This window comes from Melopsittacus undulatus, chromosome 3, assembly GCF_012275295.1.
Source record: "Melopsittacus undulatus isolate bMelUnd1 chromosome 3, bMelUnd1.mat.Z, whole genome shotgun sequence".
In the NCBI taxonomy this organism is placed as follows: Eukaryota; Metazoa; Chordata; class Aves; order Psittaciformes; family Psittaculidae; genus Melopsittacus; species Melopsittacus undulatus.
The window spans coordinates 53,919,786-53,947,137 of NC_047529.1; the positions used below are offsets into that span (position 1 = coordinate 53,919,786).

Sequence of the window (27,352 nt, forward strand, 5' to 3'; positions counted from 1 at the left end):
TTTCCAGCTCTTCCCATTCAAACCCAAAGATCTGTTCCATGCTGAAATCCTAGGTATCAGGGAGGAGTGTAAAAAGTTATCTCCCACTGTGTAATGAGCTCAGTTCCTTTTACTGCAAGGTGATGATTAAAATATGCATGATTGATTATTTAAAAATTTATATTTCTCTTTCTTCACTAGTGGGAATGTTCTACACTTACCCTTGGAGAGCTGCTTGCCAATAGCTAAGCATTTCATAATTTGCCTATCTGCATCTGTAGGAGTGATCTAGCATTAATATTTCACTAACTTTTTTCCAATATATAGCAGCACTTCTCCCAGCAAAGTAGGAAACATTACAATAAAAATTCACAGAAATTTAGGCTGTTAAACTGTGAATTTAGTCTTATTCTCATGGAAGACCTCGACCAAATTATTGATGAATTTGAAAATATCAAGGCTTGACCTGAAATAAGTAGTGGGATACGATATATTTTGTGTAAGTTAATGCATGCATATAGTATATTCATAATCTTCTCTGCTGTATCATAGAGAATCATACAATGCACAGAATCATCTAGGTTGGAAGGGAGTTATTGAGATCATTTAGTTAACACACCCCTATTCAGGTAGGGTCAGCTAAAGCAGGTTGTTCAGGATTGTGTCCAGAATTGATTTGAGATTTCCAAGAATGGAGACTTCACAACTTCCCTGGACAATCTGTTCTGGTGTTTAACCATCCTCACAGTAAGAAGTGTTTTTTTGTGTTCAGGTGGAATATCATGTGTGTTAATTTGTGCCTATTACATTATAGAAGAAGCAATGTTTTAGCTTGAATTATGAGTAGCTATTTGTAGCATTTAATGATTTTTAACATGGTAATTATTGACTAAATAATTTTTTAAAATATAAATGTTATTTTGGAAACAAGCGTTCCTAGAACCTTGTTAATTTTTTTTTCTTTTTTTGTATTGTCATGTATACAGATGTTGTCAGGAAAAGCTGAGCTCCAATTTTCTTCAGGGAGTTAGGCTTGGCACTGTTTTATGTTTCTTAAATACAGTGGCCTTCTAGCGATTGGCATGCAGTTCACAAACTTCAGTTCGGCATTTGGGACTGTCTCCACAAATCATCTTGTGTTTGGTTCTAGGAGCAGTGTTCACAAACCCCAGAGACTTGTTGACCTTCCCAGTTTACTGTCTGGGCAGACAGATTCTTGAGAATGAAGATTCACAACAAGCTGCAAGAAGTTTACATGTACATGAAGGGAAGAACAGAAGGTCACTTTAGCTTATAGGAAAAAACTAAATGGTATATGTGTTTAAAATTCCTCACTCTTCCTAAAGTAAGCACTTAACTGTAGCCTTGCAGTCTTTAGTGGCTGCCTATGTTCACAGTGCCCTTAAGAATTTCAGCAGCAAGTTGTTTCACAAAAGAAGTGATTTACTTATTTCTTTTGAAATTCAGCTTCTCCTGGTTTGTTTTGATCTTGTTATTTTTTTTAATCTAAGACTTGTTGCAACACCCACCTAATAATGGCTTTGAGCTCAGTTGTCCTTGCTGTGATGGGTGTTTGAAACTGTTTCTCTCACTTCCTACAGTAAGTAAAATAACTGTCAGACTAGGGGCAGAATTAAGTACACATGGAATGATTGATTCCCTCCTGCCGTTGTGGTTTATTGTCCAATGAAGAACATGCACTTTGGGTCAGAAGGAGAGTAAGAACAGGTATATCCATTATCTAGTGATGGAGGTGGTGTTCTGGGGATAGGGAGACCTGGTTCTGTCCTGGGAGCTGGGATCAGAATGTCGAATTGGTGTTTTGAAAACAGGGCTGTACTGCAAGTTGCATGTACAGGCTGGTGCACAAGTATTAAGGAAATGGGAGATTTGTGTTTACTTTTTCTTGTTTGGTCAGCTGTAAAGCAGAGCTGATATAAAATACAGATGTTCAGGGTTCTCTGGTTAGAGTATCTGCATTCACTGAGTACTTCTATGTGTTTCCATTACTGAGATAAGGTTCTTTCCTGCTTCCGTTTATTTATGAAAGGGAAAATGTAATAGAGAAAAACAAATTTTCTAAACCTACCTATGATGGTTCCAATGTTAGGAGTTTGCTACAACTTTGAATATTCTAGCACACCACTTGTGCTTGATGTGACGATTCAAAAGCCTTGTTTGTGCGAGTAACTTTGCTTGTTCCAGGCCAGAGCTTGAAACTCAGACATCCCTCTTAGTCAAACCATTACAGCAGTCTCTAGCAAGGTCTTGTCCTGAGCCATCTAGTGCTCTCCCAGAACATTTCCAGGCATGGCCTGGGAGTTAGGGGTTTTCCCCAATTGGTTGGTTGGATATGACTATGTTGTTTTAGGAGCCACAAGGGACAAAATGTGGCCTGGTTGGCTGCATGGGCAATGGAACTGGCACTGGCTCAGTTAAATTGGTTAATACTGATGAATTTTTCCCGCCTTCTGAAGATGCATGTGGGTGAAATTATCTACACTTCCAATGAAGAAGTGTCTAGGGTTTTTTTTGGCCTGTTAAAGTATATGAAAAAAATTTGTGTTCAGTTAATGATATATGATAAAATTGATAGTGATTTTAGTGAACAGTTACTGTATCACTTGAATAAACTGTCAAAACAGAAACATGGAGGTCAGTAATCTGTTGCAGTGGCGTGATGTTTGGAGAATTGCCAGTTGGTCATACTATTGTGTACAGGCTTTTTTCTTTTTCCTGATTCCTGCTGTTAAAAACACCAACAGAATAGCAAGTAGTCTGTGCTATTGCAATTATGCTGGGAGTGGGAGGGAAAAGATTCCTTGAAATAGCCTGGTCACTGTCCTGAAGGTAATTATCTTTAAGTCAAGTTCTGCCACCCCGTGGCTACTGAAGGTCATTCTTAGAAGATACATTATTACTTAGCTACTGGTACTCACAGCCTTTTTCCTTTAAAATCGATTAATGGTTTTTTTGAATATGAATATTTTCTCCACAGTATTTTGTGGTGAAAGTTGAAGGACTACTGTAGGTCCCATGGGGATATATAAACTCTGTGCTTTTACTGAAAGATATAAATACTCATTCACTGGCAATGCCATTAGTTATAAAACTAAAGAGGTTTCAAAAACATACCCATGTATTTTTGACTCTTACTATTCTAGAAAAGAATGATGGTTGTGTTCAGTAAAAATACTTTGATGGTTGTGACAGCTAAAACTCCAAGGCTTATCTGAGTGAGGCCTTGATGAAGTTGACAGCGTTTGAGAGCTTGCCTCGCTCTTGTGTGACAACTTCAGTGTTCATTTCTAGAGTTATCAGGAGAAGTAATTATGATCTCTCTAGTTAAATCTATATTGCTTTCTACTATAAAGCATTCTGACTTAGAGAAAACGTCAACATTTTGCAACAAACATGTCAAATTTCCCAGAAGAAAAATGCTTAGGTTTAAAGAACAGGTGGTGGTGGTGGTGTTATTCTGTTAGTTCTTATCCAGTGAAAATGCAAGTGAAATACCAAAAAAAAAAGTTCAATTACAGACTACTTAAGTCACCCTGTCTTGTCTTTTCTTGACGTCTACAGGAAAAATCTTGAAAGCATACTTTAGCAAAGTAACTGAAGATTTGGGTTCATACCAGCAGCAATATGCCTTAAAATTAAAATACCAGAGAGTTTTCACCCTGTTGCTTTATAATGACTGGGGACTCAATGTGTGGTTTAGGTATTTCACTTTGAGAGTGCTTTGTATAGTTGTTGTTCAAGTTCCAGAAAGATGAGAAAATTAGTTAGTAGAATTATAGAATAGTTTGGGTTGGAAGAGGCCCTTAGAGGTCATCTAGTGCAGTCTCGTGCAATGAGCAGGAACATTTTCAATTAGATCAGGATCAAGATGTGATGTTTTTCTCCCAGCCATTCCCTAACAATGACACATGGGTCAGCTGTAAGGAATGGACTTCTTTTGCCACATGAGTAATTAGTATCATAGCTTAAATTATGGCAACAGTGAGTAGCCCTGACAAGCTAAGCTGATAGTGTACAATATTATGTTATTACAGTTGTATAAAACTGATCTTTTTTCAAATGAGAAATGTTAAACGGTATACATACATCCTGGAAATAAATGTATTTGGAAAGTCATCAGACTCCAAATGTGTGGCTTCCAGTAGAACTGCGGACTTTTTCCTTTCATGGATAGTATGCTACTGCATTGAGTTATATGATTACATGCAGTTTTATCAGTAGAATGCAACAACCTTTTGCTCAAGTGGTAGTGTAGGTAAAATTTGCCTGAAGTCACACAGATGACCATAAACCTGGCTTTTTATTTTTTTCTTTTTTAATCTGAATGCCTCTTCAGAAAAAACTGTTCCATATACTGATGTATCCAGGTACACAGAAGATGTAAAGCTACAAAGAGGATATGAATATGTAAAGATCTGGTTCTGCTTATGCATCCTTTATCCCTGTGGTTTCATTTTAAATTTCTGTGGTTTATAATCTTAATGATGCTGTGACGTCAGATGGCAATTTGGTAATCATAGACAATAAACTTATGACTGTATCTTATGGCCCAAAGACAATAATGACCTCTCCAGCCTCACAAGAAAATGGTTTGTAACTAATCAGAATAGTGAACAGGCTGATTTTGGTTTGTTTTTTTTTTGTTTGTTTGTTTTTGGTTGGTTTTTGGTTTGTTGTTGTATTTGTTTTTTTTTTCTTTTTTTTACTTTATAACTGATTTTGCTGGATGTTTTCTTGCAATCTTTTGACTGACTCCTATTTTTCTAAATAATCTAGGTTTTCCATTTTTTTTACTTTGTTGGTATTATGTTCATTAAATCTAAGATATCTCTTTCACTACTATGAATGCTTTCTCTTGAAAGTCACTATATTAAGGCACTACATTAGATGAGAAGCTTGTGGTTGAGCTGAGTTATGATTTCACTAACAGCAGTGGGAAGTGGCAGTTTTCCTCACACTTGTGACATTCTTGAATATTTTTGTATGGATTGAAAAAAAATCTTTCAATCTTCAAAGGTCTCAACAAAAAAGGGAAAAAGTAGTGTCTTCCAGGTAAGGGGGAGAAGTGCTCAGAAGAACAAGTTTGCAGTCAAACTTTCTTTTTAGCTGTTTCCCTTTTGACAAATTAATTTGAGAAAGGACAGCATTATCTTCTAGGTTTTTTATTTTCTGTGAATAATAAGCTCATATATTCCTTTTTCTGAAATGACTTTTACCCAGAGAAGGTGAACTGTAGCTTGAAAAGATGATTTATTCTGACTTACTAAACCCAGAGTACTTTAAAGATAAAATAAAAAGCTCCTACAAATAAGGATCTAAACTAGGACAAAAATTGCCATGGGTAAGTCTTAATGGTCTATCCCAGTGTCTGTGACAGTTTTCTTCAAGATCTGCTATGAAGTCATTCTGGAAGGAAATGGATGTAGTGTACTGCTGATAGTTTTAAATGTTGTATTTTCTTTTTAAATAAAGACCAGATTTAAACCAAATATTTGAAGTTGTCAAAGGGAAGATAACACGTAGCAGAATACAAGTGCCTTATGTCAGGACATATCTAGTTGAATTGAAATTTTGCTTTCCTATAGGAAAGAGTAACCTGATACTTATGATTCCTTCAGTTCGTTTTTGCACCCGGTTTATGATGTTCTTTCTTTGAACTTAAAATGAAGAAGTGTGGAACAAGTGAAATTGGTTTTCAGTACTTAAAATACATAATTTGAAAAAGAGAGCCTTGAGGGAAAGAAGATAACTAATTGAAGATAGCTACTTGAAAATGCAAAATCTCTTGAATTCTTTATATATTGAGTATTTCTAGTCTTGTTAACAATTTTTTTGCATATGAATTTTCATATGTTTCTGTCTAATCTTGTTTGGCAAACTGCAAATTTAATGAAAGTAATGTTGATTCACTGTTTTCCAACATAACTGAAGAGTCAGAATTAAGAATATTAATAAACATATCTAAATGAAATATTCCTAACTGAATGATACATTATCTGTATTCATGGAAACGAAAAGGCAAGAAAGTCTTTCTGCCCAGAAAGGCAAGCCAGTCTTTCTGTCACTGTGTGAATGGGTCTGAAGTAGCAGGAGTGGTGGAGAGCAAAGCAATACCTACTTTGTTCCACTTGAAGACCTCTGTAAGGGTTTTTGGCAACCTGCTCTCCTACCTCACTCCAAATATGAATCGTCAGAAGAGCACTGGTGGCAAATTGGTTGCAATGAAGGTTTCTGTATGATAGCTGTGTGGATCTCGGTGAGCTGTCTGCAGGATATTTGTCTCAAATTTTGTGTTACAAAATTTCACAGTTACACTCTTTGGTGGGGGAAATAGATATAATTTGCTGAGTAATTTTATGACCTGTCTTTTAAAAGGGTTCTGATGCTGGCCATGATTGCAAGAAAGGATCTTGTCTGTTTACAAAAACATCATAGAATTATAGCTTGCCAGCTTGGAAAGGGATCTCAGGGATCATCTGGTCCAACCTTTCTAGACAAAGCATGACCTCGACTAGGTGTCCCAGAACACTGTCCAGATGAATCTTAAGTGCCCAACACTGGGGATCTACCACTTTCCTGGGGGCATTATTCCAATGGCAGATTGTTCTCATTGTGAAAAAATTTCCTTCTGTGTCCAACTGGAATTTCCCCAGGAGTAACTTGTACCTGTTACCCTTGTCTTTTCCATGTGACTCTTTGTAAATACAGAGTCTTTGTCTTCTTTGTAGCCATCTTTGAGTATCTCTTGAATATTGTATTAAGCTGAACACCCTGAACTGGTAGCTGCCCATGTTTCACTTTGATTTTTCTCAAATTGCAATTTGTCTGTCTTTGCCAAATTCCTGGGAAGGGCAGAGTCACACTTCTCACACAGCAGCACAGTGTTACTTAGAACTAGTGGCAGATGAGCAGAAACCAAGTGGATGGGAAGAGCAGCCCAGCCATGGTAGAAGAGGATCCTCCTCTGTAAACTGCGGTAGCTAATGACCAACGATTAAGTGATCTGTACAGCTCTGTTAAAATGGAATTTTCTGACTTATAGATAGTCAGTAGACATTCCGCTTTCCTCTAAACCCAGTGTGGGGTTTGGAGCATGGGCAAGGAGTGAACGTTTTGACAAGAGGGCTAGGTTAGTAACTGCTGCCTATGATGTAATTACCTTGGTAAAGAGGACAGAATTTATTTCTTATTTAAAACATTTTTTATTATTGCTTAAAAGCATTATTTTTGCAGTAAGAACACATTTAAAATCAGGATTTTTCAAGTTGCTTCATTTCTGATTTATAATCAAAAATAATGCTTATGTTCTGTGAGTTTATATTGAGGGTGATTGTAGCTTGGCTCTTATTCGCATAAAGGAAATATGAAAATTGTTGATGAAACTGTCAAAGTGATATTTATTTTATGTAAACTTGAATTATGTAGAAAAGGTACATTTTTTCAGGTCATTATTGACATTTCCATTATGAAAATATATGCTTTTTTTACTAGCTTTCAAGACAAAGCAAGCATTATTAGAGGGGAAGAAATGTGTCTGAGGCACCAAATGTGAAATACAGAGCATGTTTATGCACAGAATTAGTCCTGTGATAGTCTGAGCTATGGCTTAAGTCCCTATTTAAATTTGCAAATATGAGCTAGGAAAAAAAAAGCTTATTGAGGGATAAATAGTGAATTTTGTGGCATTCAAGTTTATTTCCAGCGATGAAGTAGACTAAATGAGTTTCATTTTGTTTTCCAGTTCCCTTTCCTGCCTTAATCTAATCCATATTCTGTTGTCTTGTAGTTTCAAGAACTTTCTTTCCTGCAAATAATTTCTAAAAGATAAAAAGGGGGGAAAACGAAAAAAAGATTAAAAGTGTAACTGAAATTCTCTCAGTGCCTCAGATGGATTCTGTGTAAACCTTGAATGTGGTATTGGCTCCTCGAGATTAAATTAATTTAAATGAATGAGAGCTTTTTCTGAAAAAGGACACAGGAATTCTGCCAGTAAATGCTTTTTGGAAAGAAACTGCTTTGTCTAGTATTCCCAAACCAGTATTGCAATCAACAAAATTAAAGGATGAAATACTGCTTGCTTACATACTGTTTTAATAATGTTTGAACAAACAGTTCTTGAGCTACACTGCTAATTTGGAGAAGCAGCGTATCCTAGCAGTATGCAATGGATGCAGCAGAGTGACACACTGTTCCAAGATTTCCTGAGAGAGTAAAAAACTTGCTTTTTACTCTGGTTCATCTTAAGAATAAGACAAAAGAATATATAGAAGGACTAGCACTTTGTGAGGCTGCCACAGAACAAACCCTGGTTTGATATGTTAGCTGGACCTGATCATTTTCATGGGCAGTGTGATTTCTTTAGAATTGCTTATCTTTGAGATCATAGAATGGTTAGGGTTGGAAAGGACCTTAAGATCATCTAGTTCCAACCCCCCTGCTGGAGGCAGAGGTACCTCATACTAGACCATGTTGCCCAGGGCTCTGTCCCATGTGGCCCTGAACACTGCTGTGTTTTCATGAAAAAATACTGGTCTCCCCCCATGTTCCATTAAATCATTGTTATATTCTTTCAGCATTAACTAAATCTTTCAGATTTTTCATTTTTGTGATTTTCTAGGATGTGAACAAAATAATTAAGCAATAAGAAAATAAAAGCAATAAAATAGGATCAGTGGTTAGTGATCTTCATTATTTAGAAGGGAATGTCTCAAAGAAATATGTAAAATAAATATTTTAATGGCAAACTTAGCATGTATATCAAACCTAAGGTCTAGAAAGTGTTTTCTGTTTGGCCTATATTTTTGCTGTTAATCTCCAGTGTAAGGATGTTTCACTAGAACAAAAGGATTTAGGTGGAATTAAAGTTTTCCATTCAAACTAAAAGTCTTATCCTTAAATTTATAAACTAATCTTTTAAACCGATTTAATTACTTAAAGGAATTAAATAGAAAGACAATAAAATGTCTTAAACTTTCTAATGCGAAGAGTTTCCTTATGTATAGGACAGTTTACATAAAGAAGAGAGATCCAACTATCTGAAACAGAACGCTTAGTACACAGAATGTTGGAATTGTCACACTCAGTGTATCCAGGCAACGGGTCAAAGTGCCTGTCTTTTTTTACAAGGAGAAATAAATACATGAAAATTTCCAATTATTAAAAAGTTGAATAATTCTATATGGCTAAAAAAGATCAGTGCAGTATAGACTAAATTATTAAGGTGCTGTTACAGTGTTATAGTACTCTTGTATAGCGTGATGTAGACTTAATAAAAGTGAGGCATGGTGCACTGACACTGGGGAGGAGAAAGGTTGTATGGCAGAACTTAAGAAAGCTTGATTTGGCTGGGTAAAACATTGAATTTAGTATGGAACTGTTTAAATGTTTTATCAATTCTTTGAAGAATAGGCCTTACTTATTTCCCTTGTCTTGGCCCTTCTCCTGTTTGCTTTCACTGCTGCTTGCTTTTTTTTTTTTTTTTTTTTTTGCAGGCTAGAGTTAGGACTTCTTGAAAAGGTCAGAAAAAGCTCGAGTTTCTTCCCTACTAGTCTTGGGCTGGCGTAGGATTTCACAAATGCAGCCAGCAATATCAGGAGTGTTGGATATGTCTTGACTTAAAAAATTGGCAGATTGCAGAAGATGAGGAAAATGAATCGATTAAAGTTTCCTACTCCTGCTTATAAAAGTGTAAATTGGGCTCTGATGTTTTCAGGGGAGTTTACCACTATGAAAATACTTGCTTCCACTGTGCCATGATGAGTAGGGAAGAGGGTGGCCTGCTGTAATTCCTGATGATTTGATTGAGAAGCTTAACAGTTTATTGAGCTGTACTTCTAGTAGTGTTGACTCTGGATCATGAGAGGGACAGAAACAGAGAAAAAGCCCTTAGTAGACTGTCTGTACTCAAGGGCCCAGTCAGGCCCATGTTTTGAGGTACCCTTGTGTGTGACTGCAGGGTGGCATGAGAACAAGTCCAACAATGTGGAAAAAAGGCAGTATATCATAGAATCATAGAATAGTTAGGGTTGGAAAGAATCTTAAGATCACATTCTTCCAACCCCCCTGCCATGGGCAGAGACACCTCACACTAAACCATGTCACCCAAGGCTTTGTCCAACCTGGCCTTGAACACTGCCAGGGATGGAGCATTCACTACCTCCATGGGCAACCCTTTCCAGTACCTCACCACCCTAACAGTAAAGAATTTCTTCCTTATATCCAATCTAAAATTCCCCTATTTAAATTTTAACCCATTACACCTTGTCCTGTCACTACAGTCCCTAATGAAGGGTCCCTCCCCAGCATCCCTGTAGGCCCCCTTCAGATACTGGAAGGCTGCTATGAGGTCTCCACGCAGCCTTCTCTTCTCCAGGCTGAACAGCCCCAACTTTCTCAGCCTGTCTTCATATGGGAGGTGCTCCAGTCCCCTGATCATCCTTGTGGCCCTCCTCTGGACTTGTTCTAACAGTACCATGTCCTTTTTATGTTGAAGACACCAGAACTGCACACAATACTCCAAGTGAGGTCTCACGAGAGCGGAGTAGAGGGGCAGGATCACCACCTTTGACCTGCTGGTCACGCTCCTTTGGATGCAGCCCAGAATACGGTTGGCTTTCTGGGCTGTGAGCACACACTGAAGCCGGCTCATGTTCATTTTCTCATTGACTAACACCCCCAAGTCCTTCTCTGCAGGGCTGCTCTGAATCTCTTCATTGCCCAGCCTGTATCTATTCCTGGGATTGCTTCCCCCCAGGTGTAGGACCTTGCACTTGTCATGGTTAAACTTCATGAGGTTGGCATCATCCCACCTCACAAGCGTGTCAAGGTCCCTCTGGATGTCATTCCTTCCCTCCAGAGTATCAACGGAACCACACAGCTTGGTGTCATTGGCAAACTTGCTGAGGGCACACTCAATTCCATTGTCCATGTCAGCGACAAAGATGTTGAGCAAGACCAATCCCAACACCGATCCCTGAAGGACACTACTCGTTACTGATCTCCAGCCTGACATTGAGCCATTGACTACAACTCTTTGTGTGCAGCCCTCCAGCCAGTTCTTTATCCACTGAGTGGTCCATCTATCAAATTGATGTCTCTCCAATTTAGAGACAAGGATGTCATGTGGGACAGTGTCGAACGCTTTGCACAAGTCCAGGTAGATGACATCAACTGCTCTACCCCTGTCTATCAGTTCCGTAACCCCATCATAGAAGGCCACCCAGTTGGTCAGGCAGGATTTCCCCTTAGTGAAGCCATGCTGGCTGTCACCAAGCACCTTGTTTTTCATGTGCCTTAGCATGCCTTCCAAGAGAATCTGCTCTAAGATTTTGCCAGGCACAGAAGTGAGACTGACTGGTCTGTAATTCCTTGGGTCATCCATTTTACTCTTTCTTGAAAATGGGGTTTATATTTCCCTTTTTCCAGTTGTTTGTAGTTTCACGTTACTGCCAGGATGAAGTGAAGTGTCTTAGTATAACTAGAAATGAAATTGATGGTGAGAGTGAAATGTTCTGAAACCATCATTGGGAAGCACTCCATACCAGTTTGCTGAGCATCCAGGTGAATCATCAGCATGAGTTCTCAATGACCTCATCGCCTTGCTCAGCATTACGGTCTTTTTGGAAAAGGGTCGAAAATAGGAAACATCTCCATTCTTCAAATTTTGTTGAATTGTAACTCAACGACAGTGAAGTATTGCATTAAATGATCCACATATGTTTTAAATAAGCAGCCAAAGCAAGCAGTGTACCTTTCTGTTGACTATTCCATTAAAATCCACTTTTTACTTTTATCCATGATATATGGAGTTGAAATGTCATGTGTTGGCTGTGCTGGCTGTTACATCGGTTAATAATTTGCCATACAACTCTGTCTTCAAGAGCTTATTTCTTTGGACACTTCAGCTGTTGAAGATGTAGCTTTCTATGCCAAGTACTTGTTCCAGGTTGAAATTTTAGGAGTTGCTCTTTTTGAGAATGAGATGAAGAAAAAGTGCGTTTTACCTAGGTAAACACACAATGTTATGTGAACCAAGTCGCTGTTGCTCCTTCTGTGGTTTAGAATAAGGACTTGAAGTGTTCAAGGAATTCTCAAGAGTGTTCCTATACAATCAGCTGTGTTCCTATACAATCAGCTAAACTATGTTACCAGACTCCAAAATTAAAACTCTTATGTGGTCCTTCCACTGTGGTGGTGCAGGTGACAGCACTTGCCTAGAGGTACATGTCGCAGTGCCTCTCTGGTGAGTAAGAACTGTAGTTTTGCCTGTAGAATGAATTGTAATTGAGGGGAATAAGAAAAGGATTAATTGTCCTTTCTTGCAGGTTGTTTGTTTGTTTGTTCACTGGCTAACAACTAAGGGCTTAATTCTGCCTTCACATATCTGTTGCAGAGTCTCCATGAAATTAGTGCTTTCAAAGTATTAGAAATTAGGCTTTCAAACTAAAATTGCCAGTCAATGTAAGATTCACAGGGAAAATTATCAACAAACTAATACAATCAAAGAACTGGATTATTTGAACTTTAATTAGTAACACTATAAAGGGGTGTTTGTGGTGTTTCAGTATTGATCTTGGTGGAAGCCTCTGATAGCACTTGGAATAGGGTGTAATGTAAATTGGAAACCAAAAAAACCCCCTTGTAGCAAATATGACTACTTTTACCAGGAAACACTGGCAACCAGTAGTGTCACCTTATTCAGGTACTGGGAAATTGGCGTAAGACCTGTAATTGTATGGCAACTTTTGGGGAATAATTATTTTTTACAATATCCTTTATCCTTTTTGTTACAAAGTAACTTTCAGTAGTCATTAAACAACATGGATTAATTTATGTGGTGACTTTAAAATTTTGCCTTTTAAAAAAAGCTATAGAGTTTATAAGTCTGATAATATCGCTTGTATGTACTGGACTGTTTGTATTTGCCAGAAGGTTTGTTTATAGAGTAATAGAGTAACATAGGTTGGAAATTACCTTTAAGATGACCAAGTCCAACTGTTAACCTAGCACTGCCAAGTTCACCACTAAACTGTATCCCTAAGCAGCACATCTACACAGCTTTTAAATACCTCCAGGGATGATGACTCTAATGCTTCTCTAGATAGCTTGTTCCAATGCTTGACAATCCTTTTGGTGAAGAAATTTTTCCTAATATCCAATCTAAAGCTTCCCTGGTGCAACACAGGACAATGTTCTCTTCTCCTATTGCTTGTTACCTGGGAGAAGAGGCCAACACTGCCCTCACTACAAACCTCCTTTCAGGTAGTTGTAGAAAGTGATAAGATCTCCCCAGTCTCCTTTTGTCCAGGCTAAGCAACCCCATTTTCCTCAGCCACTCCTCACAGGACTTGTGCTTTGGACCCTTTGCCAGCTTCATTGCCCTTCATCCAGGTTAACAGAGATACTTGGTCATAGCACCCATTAGTCAATTGAAAGTGTTGCTCTGGGGGAAGTGAGAGCTGCCTTTTGGAGTATACAGTAAACATATCCCCTCTCCCCTACTAAATTGCATTTTCAGGATAATTTAATATAGTCAAAGCATGAGTTCAGGTATATGGCAAACCTCCTAGACCCTAGAGAGGCTTGTGAGATTACACTGAAAGAGATGTAAGTTCTTTATAGTTGTATGTTATTCTGGTAGGCAAGCAAACACCTATAGATGATTCTGGCTGACTCTTCAAATTGAGGGATTTTTGGGGAAGATATTTCCTTCCTCACCACTTTTCTACTTTCTTGAAATAATATATGTCCCAGAGTTTACAGACAGGAGACGTGCCTCTAGGGCAGTAGGTGCAGGAAGTTCAGATGGTAGGGTGTGAATTTCTAGAAAAGACTAGGGGAAAGGCCACTTTCAGACTGTACTCAATCTAGGCAATAAAATTTCATCTAATCTATATGGCATGTCTTTCTGCAACAGAAGAATTGAAAAAAGTTGCTTTTGAATTACACATCCTGAAAAGTATTGATTTGTAAGGCTGAGGCTGTGTATGCTTTGAATTTTAATGTGCCTTTCCTTTCCCTCTTTCTAGCTGGAATGCTTGCTGCTTTCCCTGCAGGATTATAAACTTTGATATTCAGAAGAGCAAGACTGAAAGATGCCATCTGAGAGGTGCCTGAGGTATAGTACTTGGTAGCATGTAAGAAGTTGTTCACGTGTAGGATAATGTTTACCAAATCAGGTAACAGGAAGTAGAAATGTGGAACTAATGATTTTGTTCATTAGATAGGAATTCACATTATTAAATACTTATCCATGTTGTAATCTACAAAATATTACTTTTTTTTTTAACCACTTATCTCTAGCAAGGGGAAGCATGCCTGGGACTGATGTGGGACCCATAGTCTCTTCATATGTTATCTTCTTTATGCCATTATCTATACTTGGAATATTTTATTGTGGTAGCAACTGGCATTTTGCATTCATGCACCTGAGTTGGTGACTGGTGATCATTTGTGTGTGTGGTGTTCAACTATTTAAGACATGTATTGCTCTTTCAGTTCTTTGAAATGGCTCCAAAGCATTCTTTCAAAACTCATCTTCCTGCCTTCCAGAATCTCCCATTCTCTTCCCTCATATATATGTACTTGTCACTGTAACCTTTCTCATTTATTTGTGTTGTCTATTGTGTCATCAGATAATTTGTTATTTATAGTTTAATTAGGTTTTGAGAGCACTTTCAGGCAGAATTTATCAGTCTAGTTGCTTTTCTGCAGAACCTTGCACTAGTCTGATATGCTGCTGTTTTACTGAGTAGTTAACACTCATGGGCGCTCAGACACCTACCTGGTCTACCTGATGATATTAATGGGAATCATATCATTCCGGTTGTGTTCTGCTCTCCCTGCCATGTTTCTGCAGCAGAAGAGAATCAGGAATTCCTTGCATTTGATAGCTGTCAAGTTTATCAACTAGCAGTATCACTACACGGTGGCTATGTTATGTTTATGAGTCAATGCCTTCTCATTCATAAATTCCAGTTAAATTGCCTTGCATATGTATATATTATTTATACGCTGTTAATGCAAGGGTTACAGGAAATTGATTTTTTTGGTCATTGAATTGAAAAAAAGATTATGATACATTTAAAACCAAAGATGCCTGATTTTTTTTTATGTGTGTGTATATGGAAGGATATATTCACACATATGTATATAAAATCTTCCCAAAAAATTACCCTAGTACCTTGTCCCTCTCATCTGTTTTCTGTGGAGTGAAATAGTTCTTTTCTTGTGGAAAAGGATTTTGACCTCTGAATGATGATGAAAAAAGCAGTGTAAGAATGTAGGTCTTGGTTCACAACATTGGGTGAGGAACTAGTAAAAACAGAAATAAAGAGATGCCTTCTCTAGCTATACCTAGCTTTTTGTACTTGTGCCAATTTGATTTAGTCACTTTGCTATAGAAATTACAGAAGTAATCATTAGAAATAATACCCTTGTATTTTAACAAGTTACATTTCTTGATAATTGTCATTTAGAATATCAGTATCATTCCACAAACAGAACAGCTGAAGGAAAAAGAATCGTTTGAATCCATCAGTTTGAAATGTATGTAGGGTTTGTCCATGTGTGAAACCTAAACTATTGAAGAGGGGGTTGAAATTCAGATACATGTTTTTCCTCTGTATTTCCACTTTGGCCTTCCTTCTTCTAGAAGTAATGTCTTAGTCCTCGGGGTTTTTGTTGAAGATTAGATTAGAGCAAACAATCTGCAAGGCAGGTCTGCATTAGTTTACAGATGCCCAAGTTGCAGGAGTGGAGTAGGCAGTACAGACAGTGTGTGTTGCTGGAAAAGGAGAATATAGCAGCCACACAGCTGCTGTATAGCATATATGCAGAGTGAGTTACATGAGTGTAGTGGAAAGACAATAGCTTATTTATCTTTTAATAAAAAATAAAAAAAAAATTTGATTTCTTGGGAATCACTCTCTTGAAACACCTTTAGTGAAAACCTAGATTCTTGGGTAATAAAAGTTGCTTTAGTCTCACGGACTTCAAATAAGCTGCATTGTTTCATGCCGAAGAGGATTTGCAGGTTCGTTTGATTTGTTTCTCTTTGCATCAACAGTTATATTGTCTCTTCTGCTGTAGAATAAGAAACTGCTATCAGACAGTCTTAGGCTGGATGACATGGAAATTTGTATTCATACATATTCAGAGGTGGTAAGCCTCAGCATTTTAAAAACAAGCACACATCCCTTCTCCAACAAAAAACAAACAAACAGGAAAAATCCCACAACACTTCATAAACGTGAATGACCTGAAATCAGTAATGCAGTGTATCAGACCTAAGCAGGCCATCTAACATTAGTCTTCATCCTTTTTAGTAAGACCAGTAGGACATACATATATACAGCTTTCCATTAATGCATCAGTTTGAGTTTTCTGTCAGCCCATTGGCACTTAGGCCCTTTATTCTTCTCACTTAATTCTAAAATTATTCTGAATTAATGCTATGAGTCCAGCTGGCTTCCAGTGCAGCAGATGAAAATCGTAACAGTTGAGATTTTTAAATTCAAGTATATAATCAGGTTTCATAATACTTTGTTTTACTGAGCTTTTCTTGTTATGTCTATGCTGTTTAATGTTTTTGCCTGACAGGGTTCATGACTTTTTTTTGTTTCCAAGAATTATCAGAAATATTGAAGAACTTTTTCTAAGACAGAGCCTGCTTATTTCCTACTTATTTTTTTGACAAAATCTTTCTCTTTTCACATCTCAGTGTTCAGGAAATGCTGACAGGTCAGAGGCTTTGTCAGTCCAGCTCCCATAATGATGCTGTTCTGGCAGCTCTGAACCAACAAAGAAGTGATGGCATACTTTGTGATATCACCCTTATTGCTGAAGAACAGAAATTCCACGCACATAAAGCAGTCCTGGCAGCCTGCAGTGACTACTTCCGAGTAAGTACAAAGATATGTTTTTTCTTTTTTTTTTTCTTTTATTATAATGATATTAAAATTATCTAGGAGGGGCAGGGCAGGGAAGGTATAGATACCATGCTGAACAAGCTTTAAATTTGAGCCTATGGAAAAGTCAGGACTATTGCACATTCAGTAAAATGCACAACTTCAAATATCCACATGCATGTCATAGGAAAGAGATGTTAAGATTATTAAGGATTTTTTATTATTATTTATGTTTAGTCTTCCTCATCACTTAATAGAGATGGGCAGTACACATCTGCATGTAAATCTTATGTGCTAATCAAGTCAGAAAGTGGAAGATTTTTAGAGCCTTGGGCAACATGGTCTAATGTGAGATGTTCCTGTGCATGAAAGGGGGATTGGAGCTATATGATCATAAGGTCCTTTCTAACCTTAACTATTCTATGATTTTTTTTAACTTTTTTTTATTTTTTTATTTTTAGGGTGCAGACATTTGAGATGGTTGCAAATAGAGCATGGAAGGATGGGCAAAAGGAAGTTTAAATGTTAATAAATGCAATTTAAGTAAGCTCGAAAGTGGATTTTTTTGTAGGGGTGTAAATGGTTACTCTCAACAAGGGGGGCACAGTAGTTTCTTAAGGGTAGTAAAACTTATTTTCAAAAACAAGCATTTTTGAAATGTAAAGATTAAAATATTCTATGGGAAATCTAATTCAAACACTCAGCATGGAATATTGAACCCAGGTGCTAAAACTGGGGTAACTGGAAAATTGAGGTTTCTAATAGGAAGAATATTCTTTATATGAAGCAATTGTACTAACGTTCATTATAATGCACCAGTGCAAAATGTTGGACTGTCTATAGCTCTTCAGTTGACTGGTGTTTCTAAGCATGAGTCATCTTATTGTTATTCAGAGACTAAAGCTGAAATTAATTTAAAGGTCTGTTTTCTCTAACAAAGTAAGTTTATTTAATGTTTTGCCTGCACTGTAATTGCCTGCTACAAACTTCTTTATGGTGACCTTTTAGTTTTGTTACATTAGTAAGGCAGTGTATGGCAACTGTTCTATATCCTTAATTACCTGAGCAGAATTTTCATCTTGCTGTCAACTCTGCCTCTCTCTTTCGGTTAGAATTGAGAGTTAATTTATTCTGTGTACTTCAGAAATGTTGTTAACCTTGATGTTACTTTCACTGTGGTGATGGTGAGCCAATTGATTGCTGGTTTTTCAAGCCTGTCTGCATGCTTATGTGTTCTGCTGCTGGTGACTTTGTACTGCCATAGCTGCTAATGTTGCTTTGTCATGGTGTCCTGGCCTGCTGTAACACAGATTGTTTACCACTTTTTTCCTTTTACTCCAGTGCACAGAGAGGGATTTGGAAGCTTTCTAGCTCTAGCAAGTGCTCTATATACTTGTTGATGATAGATATACTACAGGGCTGCTGTTCTGGTTTGATTTGAATATTTTAATAAGGGTATCATATAATTCTTCTGCATCTGCATATTGCTTCCAAGAGGTCATCATATCCTGTGCACAAAAACATCATAAAGTGGGCAGCTGTACCCACTGTTCAAGCAGTGTAATAGGACAGCTTCTACCTTGGTCACTTACTGATTATCTCAAGATTTGAGGCACTGTGACTCACCTTGTTCTTTCCAATTGAGTTACTTGGTATTTGCTGGACAGTTACTGCAAATTAAAATCTTAATGACCTACATAAAAGAAAAAAAACAAAACAAACCCAACAGTTTTACAGTAGATCAGATTGCTAATTGCTAAGTAAACCTTTTCCTATTAAAAAATACTGAGAGAATGATCAGTGCAGCATTTAGTAATTTGATCTGCCTCAAAATTGTTATAATTTGCTAGGACATATTCTTTAGACTTTAGATATCGTCTACAAATACGGAACTCATTCTTTCTGAAATCTGCCAAACCAGTTCTATTATTAATGGGCAAAAAAGCCTTGCTAGAAAACTGTGAATTGAGATTTATCTTCTGTAGGAAGATAGCAATAAAAGTTGCTATATGCTTTATTCCTAATTCTAATAATGTAGAAAAAGCAAGAGTTGATTAAAAAGTAGTAGTGTTTTGTATTTAAACTGAGATTATTAAAGATTTTATATCTAGGAAGATTTTGTCTGATTTGGGCTATCCGAGTATTCATTTTCAAAGATTTAGGAGAATGATGCCAAGCTTCATTCAGTCAGTGAAGAGAAACAGGCATTTCCAGAGGATGATAAAGGAGGATAAAAGATTTATGTAGAATGAAATGAATGACCATCTGGAAGCGCCAGATCTTTCTCCACTGGCTATAAAGACCAGACTCCCATGTTTCAAACTTAGCTGCTAATATTACATAAGATGATTTCTATCCTTAATTTTTCCTGGATTTTCTTGGGGAACTTTTGGCCAAACCTTGCAGGTTTTCTAATGCAGAAGTAATTTATGAAGAACTGCCATAGGAAGCTTACCTTTCACTAATTTTTGTGAGATGCAAGCTCACCCACTGCAGTAGATGAGATTCTGGGAAGATCAGATGTTGGAGTTGCCTTGAATAAAACTAAGATGATACCACTATGCATCAGTGTGACACGTAGAACGTGCCTACCATAGTTTGTGCTTACTGTGGCTCAAAGATTTGATAAGTATACCAGCCTATCTTCAGCCCTATCTGGAGAGGCTGTCATCCAATTCTTATGTTTTCACAGATTGCTCCAGAAATATGATTAATTCTACACAGGGCTCCATCAGAATGAATAGTGATTTTTTTTTTCTTTTTTTTTTTTTTTTTTTTTTTTAGCCAGTAGAACTGCTTGTACATGAGACTGGATATCTGCTTTCTACAGAGCATTTGAAGGATTTTTACATGTTGTCTACTTGGATTTAGATAGCGCTACTTCTGGAATTGTGGTTTTTTTCTTGATGATAGTAACAAGTGAGCTGAACAACAGTTTTTTTTAACTTGTTTTTCAAATTACCACTTTCTTTTACTGCAAAGAAAAGTTTGTTAACACTAGAAGGGTAACTAAATATGTGTCATGTTACAGATTGAGGGAATCGGAGCCATTTTATGTGGAAGAGCAGAGAAGGTCACACAGCTTGCCTTATCAATTCATCTTTGAAGTTATAGTCTGGAATAAAATTTTCCTTTGCTTAAGTAAGACAAGCTGCAGACCTGAACTTAAGCAAGACACTAAGGGCCAGCTTTCTCGGATAACAGCCTGTCCTCCCTTCTTCCAGTTGATCTAGTTAGCCTTGTAGTTCCAGCTATGCAGAAAAATTGGAATTTAAATCCTAAGCATAGCACCTGGTTTGAGAATTTGTTACATTTGTACACAAAAATAGTGTGGTTTTTTTCTGTAAGAAAAAATCTCTTAGGAAACTGCATAGAAAGACTGCACTAAAAGTTAAACTGCATGATTAGAAACCCCCTGAAAATTAGGGTTTTCTATTTGTTTTCTCTTCAGAAGGAACTCTTCTTTCAAAATGAGCTAAGGAATGCAGTAGTTAGCTCCATGCCCTGGAAGATTCATATGAAGAACAGTAAACATAGCTATTCTTATGAATTCTTTTTTAAGCAAGAAACAGCATTTTAGGCAACCTTTTCCATATGACATGCTGTCTATTGCAGTGAGACAAAGGCAGTTGAGTTAGCAAGTATGTGTGCATTGTGATAACTCTCGCAAGCTAAGTCATTTCCAATTAAAAGATTCTTTTTTCTTTTTCCCCTCTGGGGGCAAAATGAAATGTTACTGCATGACTTCATTAGTAGGCATTTACAGTGTTGGCAGGTGATTATATAACCTCAAGATTTTCTTGTACAAAATGCATTGGTTTTCCAGTCAGAACAACTTTCTTCTTCCTTATTTTTCATTTGAGTGGGTTTATAGTCACAGGATTTTGATCTTTCTCAAAAAGATGCAGATTTTCCATGTAATCTGGATGAACAAAATTGTATCAATACGTGGAATAGATTATAAAATGTCAATAATATTTTTCCTTCCCTCCTCCACAACGATTCTTTTTAGAAGAATCTTTCTTCTCTGAGATGAACTAGTAGATATAAGTTTTGCATATAGACTTTGTAATTAGGTAGTTGATTCTTAAGTGATTTCTTGTCAGGGTTTTTTCTTTGCTGTCTTTCCTCCCTGTCAACAGATAGTTTCTTCTTGTGTACACAACACTGCTGATTGTTTGTGCTTGCAATATATCGTGACTCTTGATAAGGTTAGAGAACTAATGTTTAGCAAGAAATCCCTGAGGTATGAAAGGCTGTATGATGCAATAGCTTTTGAGGTCTTCTGACAGGAATCATAAAGAGGAAAAGGCTCTCCCTAACACATCTTAGGGTTAGATCTAAGGACTTGGCTCTGAGAGATCAAAACTACTTTTGCAGTATAACGTGGTTTTGTTTTTCAGTATTTTACCGTTGATGTACACATATCAAACAAATGGCATTTTCCTTGCTATTATACCCTGGGAGTGCTGCTACTTCGAAATTGTCTTTTCAGATAACATTTAAAAAAGTTTCTTTCCACTGGTCCAAATTACCTCTTCTAGTATTATCAAGTCGTTACTGAGACTTTTGTGCCAAAAGGTGCTCATACCCCATTTTTAGTTTCTGTAGGTTGAGAAATACATCCTCTTCTTATATGTCTAAACTTTCCTTGGGATCATTTTAATTTCATTTGTTGAGAAATGAGAACTGGGTGCTGTTGCTTTTCATTAGGAGGAAAAAAAAACATAAACTTGCCTAAAACAAGAAGAGGCCTCTATTATTTTTCTCTTTCAAAGTTGTACTCCTAGCATGATGCAAAGGTTTAAACACAAATTAGAATTTTGTTACTATTATTCAGTAATCCAGTTACAATTGAATGTAAATAAAACAACACAGTCCCTCATTTAAAAGATTTTTTTATTGTAGGCACTGTCAATGGTTTTGCTAAGTTTAATCAAATCACTGGAAGCAATGGAGCATGGGCAAGTGTGGGGTGGCTTGTGTAAAAAATTTTTAGACAAATATTACATCTGAAGTATACACAAAAATGGATTGCAAATATTGTAAACCTTTGTAAATAAGTATTATAATATTCTTTGAAAGTGGACAAAGTAGGGAAGTATATCTGTATTATTTTACTTTGTTCATCCTTATCTCTGCAATTAATGGGTTTTTATTCTGTGAGTCTATGAAGCAATTTTCCTTTGTTGCAGACAGAATTCCCACAGCCCACCAATGTGGGTGCTATCAAACCCATTTACAAGATCTTCTCTCTTCTGTATTCTATTTCTGAATTCCCAACAGTTGTTATGCTGTTGGAGTGAATATGTTTCTGTTGCACTTTGCATTGAATGTAAATGAAGTATTTGCAGTTCAGCCAGTGTTGGATGGTAGACAAAATGATGTCTGACTCTCTGAGATATCCTCTTGACTATTTTTATTCTTTTTCTTTTTTGAAGTCCTTATACAGTAAGTAAGTGCACCATGAGTAAGTAAGGCAGAATCAATCCTGCAGCTAGTGAGATAGGCCATAGGAGACTATCTCATTGCTTCAAATTAATTTAGTGTTATAAAAGCATGGGGTGTTTGTTTACTATTCAGTTGATATATTTTGGCAGTTTAAAAGCAGGATAGAAAGGAGTCAATGTAGCCCTATTGCTGTAATTACCAATTTTCTTTACCATCTTCTTTGCTTCCTCCAGGCTACCTTGGTTCAATTTTGCAGTGCTGCTAAACAAAGTGTTCTGAATCTGGGTTGGACTCAGCAGCAATTTCTGTGTTGCTAAGTGTCTGCTCATGGAAAGACAATTTCTTGGGGCAGGCCTCTGGTAGAGAACTGTTTCTTGCCTATTTTCTTCTCAGTCCCTATAGTCTGCTGAAGAAGTCTTATATTTTAGAACATTGTCGGATGCAGTAGACACTCCTGTATTTTGCAGTCTCCATCAGTGTCTTCCTACACAACCTCAGGAGAAATTAAAGCTATTAATCTGTGGGTGTAGTGAAGCTGAAAGCATCATAGTGAATTATTTGGGCACAAATACACAAGCACAGGCTACAAGCACAAATACAGGCTAGGTGGAGAATGACTGAGCAGCCCTGAGGAGAAAGTCTTGCACGGTGTTACTTAACAAGAAGCTCAACATGACCTTGCAATGTATACTCACAGTCCAGAAAGCCAACTGTATGCTGGGCTGCATCAAAAGGAGCATGACCAGCAGATTGAGGGAGATGATTGTCCCCATTACATCATTCTCGTGAGATTCCACCTGGAGTACTGTGTGCAGCTCTGGGGCCCCCAGCATAATAAGGACATGGATCTGTTGCGAATGTGTCCAGATAAAGGCAGTGGAGATGATCAGAGGGTGGAGCACCTGTCCTATAAAGACAGGCTGAGAGAGCTGGGCTTCTTTAGCCTGGAGAAGAGAAGGGCCCAGGGAGACCTTTTTACAGACTTCCAGTACCTAAAGCGGACCTACAAGAAAGCTGGGGAGTGACTTTTTACAAGAGCATGTAGTGACAGGACAAGGTGTAATGGCTTTAACCTGAAAGAGGGGAGATTTAGATTATATATTAGGAAGAAATTCTTCACTATGAGTGTGCTGAGGCATTGCAATAGTTTGCTCAGAGAAGCTGTAGCGGCCTCATCCAACCCTGGAAGTGTTCAAGGCCAGGTTGTACAGGGCTTCAAGCAGCTTGGTCTAGTAGAATGTACCCCTGCCCGTGGCAGGGGGTTGGAACTAGATGATCTCTAAAGGTCTTTTCCACCCCAAACCATTCTATAATTTGAGCAGCATGTTGCTTCTAGCATCAGTGACTAGGACCGATGTACCATTTTCATAACATGAGAAGTATCCAAAGGAAGAGGCAAGACTGCTGAAGAGCTAAAAACACAATCCGTATCATAGAATCATAGAATGGCTAGAGTTTGAAGGGACCTTTAAGATCATCTAGTTCCAACACCTTGCCATGGTCAGGGGCGCTTTGTACATATAGCTGGTGTTACGATATTTTAACATTACTGAAATTGCTGGCTTTCTTTTGGATGCTCCCTTGGGTTTCTTCCATTCCCCTTCAATTGTATAAGGAGAATCCCATCACAATGCATATACATCCACCTCTTGTGTTGCATATTATGCTGGTTGGAAGCAATTCCTTCAGTTGTTTGTCAACAGTGCTATTATTTCTACACTCTGTTCACAACTTCATTTTAGTATACTGAAATGTGATTTTGGCTAGTTAAATTCATGTCACTGTAGACCTTAATCTAGTAAAAGGTTGGATTGAAGAAGTGGAACCTCTACATTTGACTGTCTTGAACTGCTTTGTAAAATGCTGCTGGTTACTTTTCTTTGGCAGGAGTTAATCTTCCTAAGTCAACCTGATTTCAGACTTAGTCATCTAAAACCTCTCTAAGTGCCAATCGACTCTTACTGGATGACGTACTGTGCAAGTGGTGAATGAATTAAACTGCTTCTCATTCTACTACTTAATAGGTAATGCCTCAAAAGAGAGATATACCCTTAACAGCATTGGGTAAGAACTGTGTTGGATTATTAGCTAGTTGCTTTAGCAGTAAATGGTTTTGATGCCTGGGGAAAAAGAATAAATCCAGGCTAAGCGTACTTGATGTGTCTGAAAATTCCCCAGGTGTTTTCAGCTCAGAGGCATTTCCTGAGCAGGAGTCATTTCCTGTCTATTCAGCAACCCTAAATATATTTCTCATCTAAGCTTTTATCCTCTTTCCCATGAAGTCTTTGTAAGATTTGCCATCCACTGTACTCTCTAACAAGGTGGCCTGATGTGTGAAGAACTGCTTTTTGTTCTGAATCTGATTTCCCCCAGTTTCCTTTGCTTCCTTCTAGTTCTTCTATTGGAAAAGACAATGAACCATCAGTTCCTAAGTGTTCTTCTCATGCTATTCAATCATCTCTCTTCCAGGCTTGAAATTCCTGATATTCACATGACACTCAAATGGAAGCTTTTCCATGTGCTTCATGATCCTTTTTGTCCTTCTCTGAAGCTTTTACAGCTCTAGTATAACTTTTGTGAGATGAGGCTAAGAGAAATGCAGCAGTAGGCAGAGCGTAGATTTCTGCATGGGCATAGGCTTGATCTTGGTTTTGTTCTCTCTTGCCTAACAATTTCTAAGCTTTGATTACTTTTTTTACTATAGCTGAGTACAGGGATGACTGTTTTGTGAAACTCTCATATGCTAGTTTTATAGCTACTATTTTAGAAACCAACCCCTCATCTTGTACAGTCCTGTTTATCACATTTTGCCTGTGTCCTTACTCCTTTCAATAGCTTTGCCTCCATGGACTTTCTAGCTGCACTGCTCTTGCCCTTTTACAGATCTTCTCTTCATATATTAAACCAACCAGACTGAGATGTTCCACTGAAATTATTACTTCTGTGAAAACTGGTCTGCTGTTCTCTTGTTCACTGTTTTTTATGTGTTCAGTCACTTAAAGGAAAAGATCTCTTTTTTTCTCTTGCCTAGTTGTCTTCAAGGCCTTTGAAGGCCTTTGTCAAAAGCTTTTGGTATCCACTTTGTGGAAAAGTATCTTTAGAGCCCAGCATAACATACTCTTCACCAGTAGGCTGCAGCTACTGCAAAAATGTATGAACAATTTTATGTTTGTGTGTGTATGTGTGCAAAAATGAAATTATCACTTACCATCTTAGACATGTGGAGCATGTTCAGGTAGTGTCAAAAGAACCTGGCTTTCCAAAGTCATAGGGTACCAGCTATAAAAATAGGTAACAAATGTACACAATGCCCATGTGAAATGAAAATTACTGACTATTAGGGTGCCTTGTAAAATGCATCTTCAGAAGCTGTCATACCTGCCCCTGAAGGATTTACCTAACCTCCCACCTAAGGATCTTACCTTGGTTAAATTTCAACCAAGAAGGATGTGTCAGGACTATAGAATCTGAGAATAATTAAATTGATGTAATCATTGTCTGTTGGTTTGGAGGGGGTTTGTTTGTTGGACATGACAGAAGAGCCAAAGACTACTACAAATAAAATGAAGATATGATTTTACAGAGAGATAGCTAATGAGGGACAGAGCTCGGCTGATGGGGAAAGCTACTGTGACAAATGACTGCCAATATTAACACAAGCTTGGTTAGCCCAATCATCCTTCTTTTATTTAGTATATTCACAGAATCACATGGAACATTTTGGGTTGGAAGGGACACGCAATGTTCATCAATTCACCTTGTAATAAGTAGGGACATCTTTAACTAGATCGTGCTGCTCAGAACCACATCCAGCCTGGCCTTGAATGTCTCCATGGATTGTATATCTATACTGTTAGTGTTTAGCTGTATTATCAGTAAAAGGATGTGGAAAACTGAAGAAAAATGGTCAGTGAGATGGTTTTACTCTTTGGTCTTAGTATGAAGCAATTTAATAAATAAGTTAGTGAGAATTATGGGTACTACTTTATCAAAATTATTCTATATTCTGACCGAAAAGCAGGATTTGTAATAATGTAAAATAGGAATTTTTTTTAAAGGATATGAAAGGTATCTAGTTCAAACCTTCATAAAATAAACCATTTCAAATTTCAACAGTAGGATGTTCGTATAACAAGTATGCTTTTACAATTAGGGTGCAGAATGGAAAATTGACATAGTTTACTGTTGTTTAGAACATTTGGGTGCTAGTGTCTAATGACATTTACATCACACTATAAATGGCTTCCTAAGAAGCTAATTATAATAACTAAGATTATGTTACTCCAGTTCTGTTAGATTAAGCCTTAATGTACAATTATTTAGTTATTAAGAAATATGTCTTGGTGGTACTATATAAAGTATGCTTTTAAAAAATAAGCTTCTTAAAGGTGTCAGTGATCATGGGTTTTCCCTGCAAAAGTAAATCACAAGAAGCTTTGCCTCCCTGAATGAAATGTATTGTGGTAGTTAAAATGCTAATTCTAGAGCTGACTTTTTTTCCAGTTTTATTTTGGGCTTGCTTTTGATATCACTTGCTAAAATCATCATAGGACAGGAACAATAGGATTATGCATTCACTGGGAAGCATTAAACCAATTTAAGCCAAAATTTGCAAATGTGACTCATACTTTTCTGTACTTGACTGGAGATGCTGAAAAAACTGTGGCTTTAGTTGTGCTGCTTCCTTTATATACCAAAAGACAGGCCTGTTTAAGAGTGACTGTTGTTAGGACAGACTGTACATTAGTGGGGGTTTATACAGTGCTTTGCATGGCACTGTCTTTACAATTTTGTTTTCTTGCATCTGTCACAATGAAAACAATTATTTTAGTATTGAGGACCACCTGTGATGACTGATTTATTTTGAAATATTGGAACTAATAAGGTTACTATGGCTGCAGCAGCCTACTTTTTTTTTTCTATAATTATTCTGGTATGGGGTTGAACATGAAAATTGTGGAATTATTGAGTTTCTACCGCACAACTTCAGCTAC

General features: G+C 37.4%; 1 protein-coding gene across 8 annotated transcripts in view; it reads left to right on the top strand.

The window, feature by feature from the left end:
- Positions 1-14,027: 14,027 nt before the first annotated feature.
- The window catches only part of KLHL32 (kelch like family member 32), a 94,079-nt gene continuing 80,754 nt past the window's right edge, over positions 14,028-27,352 (top strand). For 7 of the 8 annotated variants that reach the window (XM_005145096.4, XM_031045448.2, XM_031045446.2 and 4 more), the window contains exons 1-2: positions 14,094-14,116; positions 16,721-16,901. In XM_005145096.4, coding sequence (XP_005145153.1) covers positions 14,094-14,116; positions 16,721-16,901 — 204 coding nt within the window. Of the gene's footprint in view, positions 14,117-16,720; positions 16,902-27,352 lie in introns of all 8 variants that reach the window. The other variant, XM_031045450.2, reaches the window with a different exon arrangement.